Genomic DNA, 13006 nt, shown 5'->3' with positions numbered 1-13006 from the left:
GCAGTTGGTTAGGCCACAAGTTGACCTAACATTAACGACATTTAAAAAATCAGAAACGAATGAATTACAGTAAAAACAAGAATATAATCAGCTGAAACATAAATATAGCAGTTATAAATCCTTATTTACAGATGGGTCCAAGGACGGTGGCACTGTGGCTTGTGTCACTGTCATTGGATCCAGAACAATATCTTCTAGATTACCAGATAACAGTTCTATTTTTACAGCAGGAGCTAAACAATATATAATCTATTCCGACTCTTTCTTGTCTTCAGGGTGGTGATCTACCTTCAGTTGTTGGCAACCTATAGCTCATTTTTATATTGTACTGTCCTCTATAGATACATTGTTTTAGGTCTATTCACTAGTTTTATATTCTATTCTGTGATATTCTAGTTAGTTTTACTGTCCTTCGTTGACAGGGTTTTGCTATGTACGTGCTAGCAATTCATTTGTATTTTTATAATCAATCGTTCTCGTCACGATATGGCTGCAATATTGCCGATGTGACGTTAAATATTAACTCACTAACTCACTCTTGTCTTCAGGCTATTAAAAATACCTCTTCTAAACATCCACTTTTAATTGAAAGTATTTAATTGTATAATAATCTTGCCACTAGCCACGTAGGCATTTCCGGTAACGCAATGGCCGCTGTTGCTGCCAAGGCAGCACTCAACAAATCTGTGACACCACTTCTTATTCCATACTCTGATTATAAAGCTAGCATTAGAACTTGCATCTGTGATCTGATGCAGAAGAAGTGGGACACCCAAGTAGGTATTAATAAATTACATGTAATAAAACCGTATATTGGTTACACCTACCTGGGCTGTCAGTCCAGATTTGAAGAGGTTGTTTTAAGACGATGTCGTATTGACCGTACTAGATATACTCATGTGCACCTGTTAAAAGGTGAGGATCCTCCGTTTTGTATCCCATGTGATGAGTGTTACGGTCAAGCATATTCTGCTTGACTGTGTTGAATTCTCCATCACAAGGGATAAGTATTTTACAGTTAAAACAATGAAGGATCTATTTACCAGCGTTAATTCACATTTAATTATTGGTTTTTTAAAAGAAGTTGATTTTTTGGTGGAAGTTTGAATATTATGTTGAGTAAATAGATGTATTTTAATGATTGGTAGTTTGGATTAGTAACTTGAATTGTTGGTGGCTGTACCCTCAAAGGGGGTTAAAGTATTGTAAAAGTATTGTCCTCCTGAGAGGGTACGCAGTCCAAAAGCATTCGCAGTAAATTTAAGTCTACCAGGATTTTAATCTTAGTATTCATGCGATTTTAATTTCGGCTAACTTTTCGTACAATCGCCAGCAGCTGAAGGGATGGTGTAAATCCATCTAGGGTCCATGTAGGTAGCAAAGGTACTGCAAGTCCCCATGGTTCCTAGTGTGGTGATCTACCTTCTGTTGTTGGCGATCTATAGTCTATTTTTATATTGTATTGTCTAAATAGTGCTATTAGTTTTAACGTTCCATGCTAGTTTTAATTGAAATTGTGATATTCTAGTTGTTTTACTGTTGACGGGTTTTTATAATGTATATATGTTCTTTTTCATAGTTGAATGTTCTCGTCACAATATGGCTGACACTAAATATTAACTCACTCACACCTGTAAGGCCCCGTGGTCTCTTTTGGAGAGTGATACATTAGCCATATGGTCAATGCCAGATTTTTATGGTATATGTCTTCTTTAAAAACATAACTAAAATGTTAATAGTGACAATGTTCTGACTATTTTTCCCGTAGTCTCCATATCCAGATCAATTACTTTACGTCCTTACAAATGCGATATTTACCTTCAGATTGCGGCAGAAAGTGCAGCAATAATGGCACCTTGAATGCGGACAAATGTGAATGCACATGCGCTGGTGGTCACCGGGGTCCAAGCTGCACCAAGCCTCCATGTACCACGGAATGCGTCAATGGCAAGGTCAGTCAGAAGAACTGCGCCTGCGAGTGTACAGTTGGATGGAGTGGTCCCAAATGTGGTAGGTATTTAAGACCCATAGCGATATCCAATAGTGCGTTATAACATGTGTATTATCCAGGGTCGAGAGAGTATTACTAGTAATAAGCTAATGAATGATAAACAGAAGTGGCATAGTGTTGCATATCTCCAGCTACCAGTTAGTAGCAAATAGATTATAGTAATGACTCCGATAAAAGATTTACAAGTGTGTACATACAATATGACCTCATGAAATGGAGACTGTTTTTCTTAAACAATGACGTTAAAATATTCATACCCACACGGATACGAGTCTGCTAAATGTCCGTCAATTTTCAAGATTGCAAGCTGTCGTGTGCAAATGGAGGAACGCTGGACAGCGGCAAATGTGAATGTGCATGTGCTGGTGGCTACCGAGGAGCTGATTGTAGTCTGCCTCCATGTAAGACACCCTGCGTCAACGGAAAGGTCAACCAGAAAAATTGTGCTTGTGAATGCACAAAAGGATGGGTCGGACCCAAATGTGGTAGGTTTCATTTAAGTCTGTATTGGAACCCAGATGTGATTAGGTGTTCACTGGATGTTCTCACTTGGTTGCGGCTATAAAAAGACATAAACATAAAAGTAATGCCACCAACAATTCATTCCACTCTTTTTCAAATTAAACTCTGAAATCATTAACATGTTAATTATTTTATTTCCAGATTGTGATCTTAAATGTGCCAATAACGGTACCTTAAACAAGGAAACCTGTAAATGCACCTGTGTTGGTGGGTACCGAGGAGCTGACTGTGCACAAGATCCCTGCAAGACAGCATGTGCCAATGGGAACGTCAACCAAAAGACATGTGCCTGTGAATGTACGGAAGGTTGGACTGGTCCCAAGTGTGGTAGGTAGTTTTGGATTTCAGTGTTCTATTACCAAAATGAAAATGTATGCCCAAATGAGTAGGTGTACACAAGGACTGCATAGGTGTTCAAATTGCAATTATTTTACATACTGGGGACCTAGACTTTTTTTAGTTTTCACATTTCTAGATGACCATGTTGTTCAGCTACGAGAGTTGGATTTTAAGAACTATTAATTGTTTCAACGTTAGATTGTCAACTCGTCTGCAAGAACAATGGAAGCTTGGACAGTGCCAAGTGTGAATGCACGTGTGTTGGGGGCTACCGAGGTGCCGATTGTAGCAAACCCCCATGCAAGACGGAGTGTGTTAATGGTAAGGTCAACCAAGAGAACTGTGCTTGCGAATGTTCCGACGGCTGGAGTGGTACAAAGTGCGGTGAGTATATGACACTTTTTGAGAATCTGATGTTGCATGTTAACGTCCTCTGCTCAACCATGGAACTGGTATATTTAACGAAATAGCTCAACATTTTTCGATTCTAAACATGAGAAACGAACATAATGTCTTGTAAATGTGTTCCAACAAGCAAAATCCTGTCTACGTTCATCTATTTTAATATAATTCATTTAATGCTCATTATCAAGAACCTGATAATTTTCATGTCCACCTTTCATATAGACTGCAGTCTGAAATGTGCGAATGGAGGTACCTTGGATAAGGAGAAATGCTCTTGCTCCTGCACTGGGGGCTACCGAGGAAACGACTGTACACTTCCTCCATGCAAGACAGAATGTGTCAATGGCAAGGTCAACCAGAAGAACTGCCTCTGTGAATGTACAGAGGGCTGGACTGGTGCTAAGTGTGGTGAGTATGTTGCACACTTTGAATGTGATTAGATATTGCTTTTGGCATGTTCAGCATATTTCTGATTTGTAATGAAAATGGACACTATTCTGGATCATATCGTAGATTATTGTCAACACGCCTATGACATAACTTCACGATTCTCCAGCCTGGAGTATTAAGCCATAAGATTACAACAATCAGTGATTTCTTTCATATTGATCCACATTCATCTTTCGAAATGGAAATGAAGACTGATAACGTGCTATTGTGCACAGTAATTAGTCCAAATAAATGTTAAACCCATTTAAGCGTTTCCCTGGAGTCCCATTTGAGACACTTCCGGTTTGTTTTATTTTTGAAGACTGCAATCTCAAATGTGCTAATGGAGGTACTTTGGACAAGGCCAAATGTGAATGCACGTGCATTGGTGGCTACAGGGGTGCTGACTGCACCAAACCTCCATGTAAGACAGAATGTGTTAACGGGAAGGTCAACCAGGAGAATTGTGCCTGCGTTTGTACAGAAGGATGGAGTGGCCCAAAGTGTGGTGAGTTGTGAAGAGCAGGTTGATTTGAGACTAGATAAGCTGAACAGATTTGCTATCGGATATAGGTCGGTGCAATTTTACCAAGGGTGTTTTGAATTTAATGTCTCACATTATGATTTTGTGACTGCATGACCATAGATTACCCAATTCATTTGATGAACATATGTCACTTTGATCACCCTATGACCTTCCTTCCATCTCTCTCGATTATTTTCAGATCAGTTATTTCTCCACACAAGCAGACATTACCGATAATTTTGTAATCTTGTTTTACAAACGTCGGAAGGTTTCATCTGTCTCGCCCATCATTTCAGAGTATTACAAACACCCGCGTTCAAGAAAAACAAATAGAAATTAACACAATACCACAACATCCAATCAATGAAGTTTGGATATCACATTTGATCAACTTCCCTTTAACCTTTTTGGGGGGTAAGAACGAAAACTCGTTGATTGTATATCTCCTTATCTATTTTCACCCAGTTGCTATGGTTTGAATCTTTCCTTTCAGACTGTAGTCGTAAATGTAGCAACGGAGGAAGCCTGGATGAGAAAACGTGCAAATGCTCTTGTGTGGGTGGTTACCGTGGTGACGATTGTAGTCTGCCCCCATGCACGACGGTGTGTGTCAATGGCAAGGTGAACCAGAAGAACTGTGTGTGCGAGTGTGCAGAAGGTTGGAACGGCCCCAAGTGTGGTGAGTTTGGAATTATTTTTAATCGTTCCCAAGGCAGGAAATATCTATCTTTAATGTAAAAGGTCAAGTGTTTACGTAATGCTGCCTTACACACCTAAATTACCAAATACCTCCCTTTGTTTACAAAAAAACCCCAATGATCCAAGATTTGATATGTTTATTTCGACCAGTGTACTCTTTTGTCCATTTGGGGTTGAAAGGAGAATTAGTTTGTCCCATGCTTGGAAATCAGTCTTTCAATCCATTCGAATAACCGCAATGTGGTATACGCTGTTTTGGGGTATATATTCCTTTACAATCTTTGTAGCTCTTCTTGATAGATGTACACTTTGTGTGCACATACAAATGGTTCACTGAAATCCGCCAATTCAAAAGTATTGTTTTGGTAACGTTCCAGATTGCAGTCTTGAATGTAGCAATGGAGGTACACTTGACAAGGCCAAATGTCAATGCTCGTGTGCTGGTGGCTACAGAGGTGCGGACTGCACCAAGCCTCCATGTACCACCGTCTGTGTTAACGGCAAGGTCAGCCAGGAGAACTGTGCCTGCGTGTGTAGCACAGGTTGGACTGGTCCCAAGTGTGGTGAGTAAGACAACCAACCGTTGGGTCCAACAAGCTTCCAATCAAAATCACATTTTTAACAGATTCCTACATGTGCTTTCGTGCGCATGAGCACGTGGTAGAATTTTGCTTTGTCCAAACACGATATATTCTAATAGGAGCATAGTTTCACAGACGTGAAAGCATAAATTCTTCCAGAATTCAAAATGTGTAACACCCAGCGGTGTTTTTATACCAATCCCTGTTTTTCTTCAAAATGGAATGTTTTCTCCCCCAATAACAACCAACTTGGCTCACTTCATTATGTTCTACCCCAAATCTGGCTTTTCAGACTGCAGCCTAAAATGTCAAAATGGCGGCACGCTTGATGAGGACAAGTGTACCTGTACATGCGCCGGTGGCTACCGTGGTGCTGACTGCAGCAAGAATCCATGTGCCACAACCTGCGTCAACGGGAAGGTCAACCAGGAGAACTGTGCCTGCGTGTGCAGCAAAGGCTGGAGTGGGCCCAAATGTGGTAGGTTTTAGTGTAGCATCCATCGCCTTGTCCGTATTCATGAAATCACTCTTCAAATGAGAGATTGTTCCGGCCGTACATAAGTATATGTTTGAATCGGAAGTAGAGCATAGAGCTTTTTATTGTTTAGATTTATTATCGCTTTGACCAAGTAGTCATGGTTATATTAACCCCAACAGATGGATATTTCTACAGTCACAAATAGAAGAAAACTGGTTTTAGGCTGGTACTCTGAATCCCTAAATTTACAAAATTGTAAATAGCATATATTATTGTAATCTTGCCCTAACCTAGCGTTCATCGTGATGCTCAAAAACATCCAGATAAACATGTTTACTCGTAAAATCTGACAATACATGCGAATACGAAATTACGAATAGCAATTGAAAATAATAGATAATTGATGGCAATTTGGTCACTCAGCCAAGTGTGACAACAGACCGACGGCTCTCCTGGCATGAAATGCATGTACTGCCCTCAGGCACAGTCATCTCAAAGATATTTTCATGTATGGATGTGGCTCATGTATTAACATATTGCCCGTCATTCTTTCATAAAGTTTGTTATAGAGTATACAATAAAAACATCTCCCATCAAATGTCTCAAAATATATAGTTGACATGACCACACGATTCTAGACAGAAGATATTTTTTGTAAATTATAACATGTCATTTACTAACAGATCTAAAGGATTATCGTATCGTATAGCCCGCCCCAACCACCGCCTGCGACACCCATCCCGATTTCGCTCTTGAGATGACTCCTACTTGTTGTAGTGATAGTCTGACGCCATGATAGCTACATCCTTAAGTTTCATTAAGCTATGTTTTCGTCAGCTATTTATGTTTTTCAAATGGGCATTTAAAGTGTCATTGTTAAATCATCCAACACTAATTTGCACAAAGCAATAATCTGTTCAATAATCTTGGACCCTGCAGTCTGCACTAATCTCTCTTCACTAGTCACGTTTTTCGATTATCCTGTCTCCTTGCCAATGAGATTGCACTCATTCTTGCACTTTCGCATTAAATATAAATTGTAGGAGGAAATGAGAATGTTTTTTTCATTTACGTTTTCGACTGTAAAATGAATCAGACATTTGTGAACTCAGTGAATTCGTATTCCTTCGATAAAATTGGGTGTATTTTCTGTAGTGGACTTAAATTAACGGCAGAATAGTGACAGGGTAATTAGGAATAGTAACAGTTTTGTCACTGACCCGTGACATTTACATGTACATTCCAAAGGCATTTACAAGTGCTTTCTTAAAACGCTTTAGTATTAGTACTTAGTATTAGAACATTCTGGCACTGTTTATGTACATTCTGTTTGTAATGTTTAGATTGTGGGAGGCAGTGCGAAAATAAAGGCACGTTGAATGCAGACAAATGTGAATGCACGTGCGTTGGTGGTCACCGCGGTCCAAACTGCACCAAGCCTCCATGCACCACGGAATGTGTCAATGGCAAGGTCAGTCAGAAGAACTGCGCCTGCGAGTGTTCAACCGGATGGAGTGGTCCCAAATGTGGTAGGTATTAAATGCTATACAATTATAGACTGGTGATGAGGTCAATACCTGTTTCTTATAATCCCGCGAAAAGCAATACTGACAGAGGAAGAGGTTCATAAAAACAGGTATTGACCGAATTCACCAGTATATAATTGTTTTATGTAATTGCAGAAAGAAAACTTCTAAAAACCAAAAAACATTCATTTAGTTAATTTTATTTCCACTACAAACCAATAACCTTATGTCAACAACACTGTGACAATGCAAAGCTCATTTTACTGGTGTTGGTAGAAATTGTTGTTAATAGTAACATTGCAGCCATGCATTACAGGTCCGGGCATTCGATTATGTATTCGGCTGCTGCTCTAAGTGCAGAGTCTGCAGTTTCATGAACATCAATTGTTTCCCAAAGTCTGTCAAAGTCAGCATAATTGAGGAAGTTAATGATATGATCAGCAGGCCCGGGCAGCATCACAGGTTTTCTCAACTATGATTGCTGACATTTTCTTCTTGTCTTTCCCATTAGTGTAGCCAGTGTATGTTTTTAGGCTAGACTCAGACTTATGTCCAGTCACGGTCATAATATGGCGGGAAGGGACCTGAGCTGCGTCCAAGACGTGAACAGTTGTCGCTCTCAGTGAGTGATTAGTATATTTCATGGAGAGCTCTGCCTTGATGCTTAGATTTGGCATCATTGAACCGATACGGTTGTGGCCAAGGGCAATGGGATTATAATGCTGGTTATTTTCCATCTTCGAGTTCGGTTGTTGGAACAACTTTGGGCAGTTTTTATTCAGAAGTCTTATGTACTTCACATAAGAACAGACTTGGGCATCTTGTATTATCTGTAAACGAATAAATAGATTGTTTGAATAAAAATGCAAAATGTAACATTTTATTAATTTGAACCTTTTAGCAAGCTTTTATCTAAGACTTAAAACAGCTGAAGGAAATTGAATGAGAGTGACGTCCCTTGATATTTCTAGTCGCGGTTGCCTCGCCAGAGTGATATGTTGTAACTTTGGTATGTATCCTTTCAGTGTAATCATACTGGCTTACATTCAAAATAATGTCTTAAACAATTTGCATACCTTTCTTCTCCTACATCCTCCCTCTAGCACGGTCTCCGTATCTTGATGGTTCTTAGTCTGTTCATCCGTGCACATGTAAACATGCCTCCGGCAGCGTCCGTGGTAACCGCTAGGTCTGTCACCCTCAGTGCTGCCAGATTCCCCCTCCCCCCCCCCCCCCCCTCCCAAAGTGAAGCATGTCATGTTACGTGATTTATTTCGTTTCGCGAATAGTGAACACTTTTGGATATTAAGGAGTTGTCTCCCTGGAACGAACTTTGCGCTAAAACATGGAAGTGTAACTTGGCTACGAAGATTAATAAATTACGTTTGTTGGACATTCAGTTTATCTAATCAAGGACCAAGCATGGCATGTCAAATAGTAGGTCTAATAAACAGATTTATGAATCATGAGTAGTAATAAATCTACACAGTAGCGTTAGCATGGTCAGTGTTGATACTCATTAAAATTGTAAATACATTGAAGTGTTGTGCATCAAACACATTTTGATTACATAAAGGTAATGATTTTTTTATTTATCTTTTCACCTTGTATTGTAGAAATACGGGACTGTCCTCGCTGCAAGTGTAGTCATACAGTGTAATCAAACCTGCTTCAGCTATAGGGCATGATTATTTACTTGCCGAATCCAGTGCGCTTCAGTTCTTTTCCCCCCATCACCTTAAATGCCTTGCTTTATGTCTTGAAATCTGCGCCTCGTATTATATCAATCTCGGGTCTTGTTTTTTCGATTTGCCTCTGTATTCCATGTCTGTAAGCCATGAACATTGATTTTTTTATCTTTCTCCTTTTTAGGTCCTTGCTTCGAGCAGGGATACTCTACAACAGTTATAGGTTACTCGCTTGCTTTCTTTACCATTTGTACTAATTAACGTGTGCCTCGTCATGCTCCAACGCAGACAGTGACTTTGCTCGTTCCCAGGGCAACTTCAGTTGTTTAACAAAACTTCAGCCAGTTTATTGTACTAGTCGGAATTTTACAATGAATGAATGAATTTGGTAAGAATTAAGAGCAAGATTTATGTGAATGAAAAAGAAATAAAGAGAAAGAATAAAAGAAAGTACCTTTTGTGAATGTCAAACATGTCAAAACACACACAAGTATCGCGAACACGTGCTAACATCAGCTGTCCTTTAAAAAAATCTACTTTTGAGACATTTTGGTTTAAATTAATAATTAATTCAGATATCTCATTGCATCTGGGGAATGGAATGGACATAAACAAAACGTTAACTGACACGGTCACTGTCACACTGCCCTCAAAAATAAAGTGTAAAACTATCACAAAGCGTTCTCTAACCTTTCCAGTTTTATCAAATAAGATCAACAAGAAAGAAGTTATGGAACTATAACCCTCAAGCATCAATGGCGAATCAGATCAGATAGACGATATGTAATATTTTTCACACACCTCAAATACACCTAACATTCTTTCTTAGATTATGAAACTATCACTAGTACTTGCAATCAGATTCCACCTGATAGTATATTCCCCTCATATGAATCAAAGGTGTATGTGAAATGTTTTTGGAGAAACGCTCAAACGACGGCGTGCAGCATTTCAATTGCGAATCAGAACAGATCGGCGAAATGTCATATTTTTCACACACCTCAATTACACCCTAACAATTTTTAAGTCATAAAACTGTCAATATTACTTGCCTTTCAACTAAAGGTATGTTCTGCTCAAAATTAAACGAATCTGTGAAGGAAGTCTAAATTGTGCCGATAAAAATCGCGGAATCGAGAATAGAAGCCAGTGAGCTATGACATACCGACTAGAAACTTTATTACAAATCTATTGTGCTAATGCGGACTCTAATATCAATTATTTGACTTAAACTGAAGTTAGCCTATCTTCTACATGTAGGAACTCAGTTGTTACAACACTCAGCGAACTTAATCAGCTGTTGAAAATAAACCGGGCTCTATCTTATATACTACGCTGCTACCATATTGGCTACGTAACGACCCGAGACATACGTTCAGCGGCAGATCGAGGAGATTTTTTCTCCCCATCTATATAGGCTCCCTATCAGATGAAACTGATAAAACAGTGTCAAGACCTTCAGGGGCGAGATTTTCAAATTCGATAGTTTTGCCCTTTTGGCTCAGGTATTCCTTTCAAACACGTATCACCGTTGAAGTCGTATTAGTGTTTTTGGCATCAACATTTTCCAAAATGTTTTTGTCCTTTTTCCGAAAGTTCCGCCAAACGAGTTTGTTCGCTTTGTCATCTCAGCGTTGCGAATAATGGGTAACGGGAATTCCGTCAAGCAAAGTTATCTCATTGGTTGAATCTTACTGAAGTCCACATCCGGGTCTTTCAATCTATTTATAGTAACTCAAGTCAGTGTGACATTTGTTTGGACCTGGTTTGGAGTCAATCTGCTTTTCTGTCCACGGTCACGTGACCGCTTCTGGACCAATCAGATAACCGGAAAAGGGACTTCCATAATAAAATCTTCTGTAGTCCTGGATTCATTTAGTTAACACTGGTAAATATCTATGATCCTTCTGTGCACATACTGATGGTGATATACTAATGAATACTTTAAAAATGCATCTCTAGCAGCTAATAGATTGCAGTACTGACAAAGGTTCTTGTGGTCCTTCACATGTGTGTATATAAACGAAATGCGAATTGCACTCCCCAAAATACCTACCCCTATTGACAATGTATCTAACACTACGGTGTCTCTCGCCACAAGTGTACGTTTTTATGCTTTTGACTATCATGATTTTCAAGATTGCAAGCTGTCGTGTGCAAATGGAGGAACGCTGGACAGCGCCAAATGTGAATGTGCATGTGCTGGTGGCTACCGAGGAGCTGATTGTAGTCTGCCTCCATGTAAGACACCCTGCGTCAACGGAAAGGTCAACCAGAAAAATTGTGCTTGTGAATGCACAAAAGGATGGGTTGGACCCAAATGTGGTAGGTTTCATTTAAGTCTGTATTGGAACCCAGATTTTATTAGTTGTAAGGTGTCCACTGTATGCTATTCTCACTAGGTTCAGGCTGTAAAAAGACCCAGAAGTGATGCCAGCAAATATTCAGTCCACCTTTTTATAGATTGTTTTGTTGCAATATGGACGGCAATAAAAAGAAAGGCATAGTCCACTCACTTGTTGGAATCCATGTGTTCATACTCGTTGATCTTGTATATGTACAAGCAATTGAGCTCTGAAATCGTTAAAAAGTTATTTCTTGCTTTATTTGCAGATTGTGATCTCAAATGCGCCAATAACGGCACCTTAAACAAGGAAACCTGTAAATGCACCTGTGTTGGTGGGTACCGAGGAGCTGACTGTGCACAAGATCCCTGCAAGACAGCATGTGTCAATGGGAACGTCAACCAAAAGACATGTGCCTGTGAATGTACGGAAGGTTGGACTGGTCCCAAGTGTGGTACGTAGTTTGAATTTCAGTGTTCTATTACCAAAATGAAAAAGTATGCCCAAATGAGAAGGTGTACACAAGGACTGCATAGGTGTTCAAATTGCAATTATTTTACATACTGGGGACCTAGACATTTTTTAGTTATCACATTTCTAGATGACCATGTTGTTCAGCTATGAGAGTTGCATTTTAAGAACTATCAATTAATTCAACGTTAGATTGTCAACTCGTCTGCAAGAACAATGGAAGCTTGGACAGTGCCAAGTGTGAATGCACGTGTGTTGGGGGCTACCGAGGTGCCGATTGTAGCAAACCCCCATGCAAGACGGAGTGTGTTAATGGTAAGGTCAACCAAGAGAACTGTGCTTGCGAATGTTCCGACGGCTGGAGTGGTACAAAGTGCGGTGAGTATATGACACTTTTTGAGAATCTGATGTTGCATGTTAACGTCCTCTGCTCAGCCATGGAGCTGGTATATTTAAACATTCTAAACATGAGAAACGAACATAATGTCTTGTAAATGTGTTCCAACAAGCAAAATCCTGTCTACGTTCATCTATTTTAATATAATTCATTTAATGCTCATTATCAAGAACCTGATGATTTCATGTCACGCTTTCATATAGACTGCAGTCTGAAATGTGCGAATGGAGGTACCTTGGATAAGGAGAAATGCTCTTGCTCCTGCACTGGGGGCTACCGAGGAAACGACTGTACACTTCCTCCATGCAAGACAGAATGTGTCAATGGCAAGGTCAACCAGAAGAACTGCCTCTGTGAATGTACAGAGGGCTGGACTGGTGCTAAATGTGGTGAGTATGTTGCACACTTTGAATGTGATTAGATATTGCTTTTGGCATGTTCAGCATATTTCTAAATTGTCACGAAAGGGCACACTATTCTGGATCATATCGTAGATTATTGCTAACACACCTATAGACTAACTTCACTATTCTTCATCCTGGAGTATTAAGCCATAAGATTAAAACAATTAATCAATGGTTTCTTTCAT

General features: G+C 39.6%; 1 protein-coding gene across 1 annotated transcript in view; it reads left to right on the top strand.

Moving 5' to 3' along the window:
* Nucleotides 1-13006, top strand: part of LOC137267769 (fibrillin-2-like) — a 59287-nt gene that overhangs the window by 9674 nt on the left and 36607 nt on the right. The window contains exons 12-25 of the mRNA XM_067802215.1: nucleotides 1825-2010; nucleotides 2311-2496; nucleotides 2675-2860; nucleotides 3071-3256; nucleotides 3500-3685; nucleotides 4029-4214; nucleotides 4726-4911; nucleotides 5309-5494; nucleotides 5805-5990; nucleotides 7334-7519; nucleotides 11344-11529; nucleotides 11818-12003; nucleotides 12213-12398; nucleotides 12621-12806. Of these exons, the coding sequence (XP_067658316.1) occupies nucleotides 1825-2010; nucleotides 2311-2496; nucleotides 2675-2860; nucleotides 3071-3256; nucleotides 3500-3685; nucleotides 4029-4214; nucleotides 4726-4911; nucleotides 5309-5494; nucleotides 5805-5990; nucleotides 7334-7519; nucleotides 11344-11529; nucleotides 11818-12003; nucleotides 12213-12398; nucleotides 12621-12806 (2604 nt within the window). The remainder of the gene's footprint in view (nucleotides 1-1824; nucleotides 2011-2310; nucleotides 2497-2674; nucleotides 2861-3070; nucleotides 3257-3499; nucleotides 3686-4028; nucleotides 4215-4725; nucleotides 4912-5308; nucleotides 5495-5804; nucleotides 5991-7333; nucleotides 7520-11343; nucleotides 11530-11817; nucleotides 12004-12212; nucleotides 12399-12620; nucleotides 12807-13006) is intronic.

Source organism: Haliotis asinina, chromosome 16 (genome assembly GCF_037392515.1).
Source record: "Haliotis asinina isolate JCU_RB_2024 chromosome 16, JCU_Hal_asi_v2, whole genome shotgun sequence".
NCBI classification, from domain to species: domain Eukaryota; kingdom Metazoa; phylum Mollusca; class Gastropoda; order Lepetellida; family Haliotidae; genus Haliotis; species Haliotis asinina.
The sequence above is the reverse complement of the archived record's forward strand: the minus strand, read 5'-3'. Positions and strand labels throughout refer to the sequence as shown.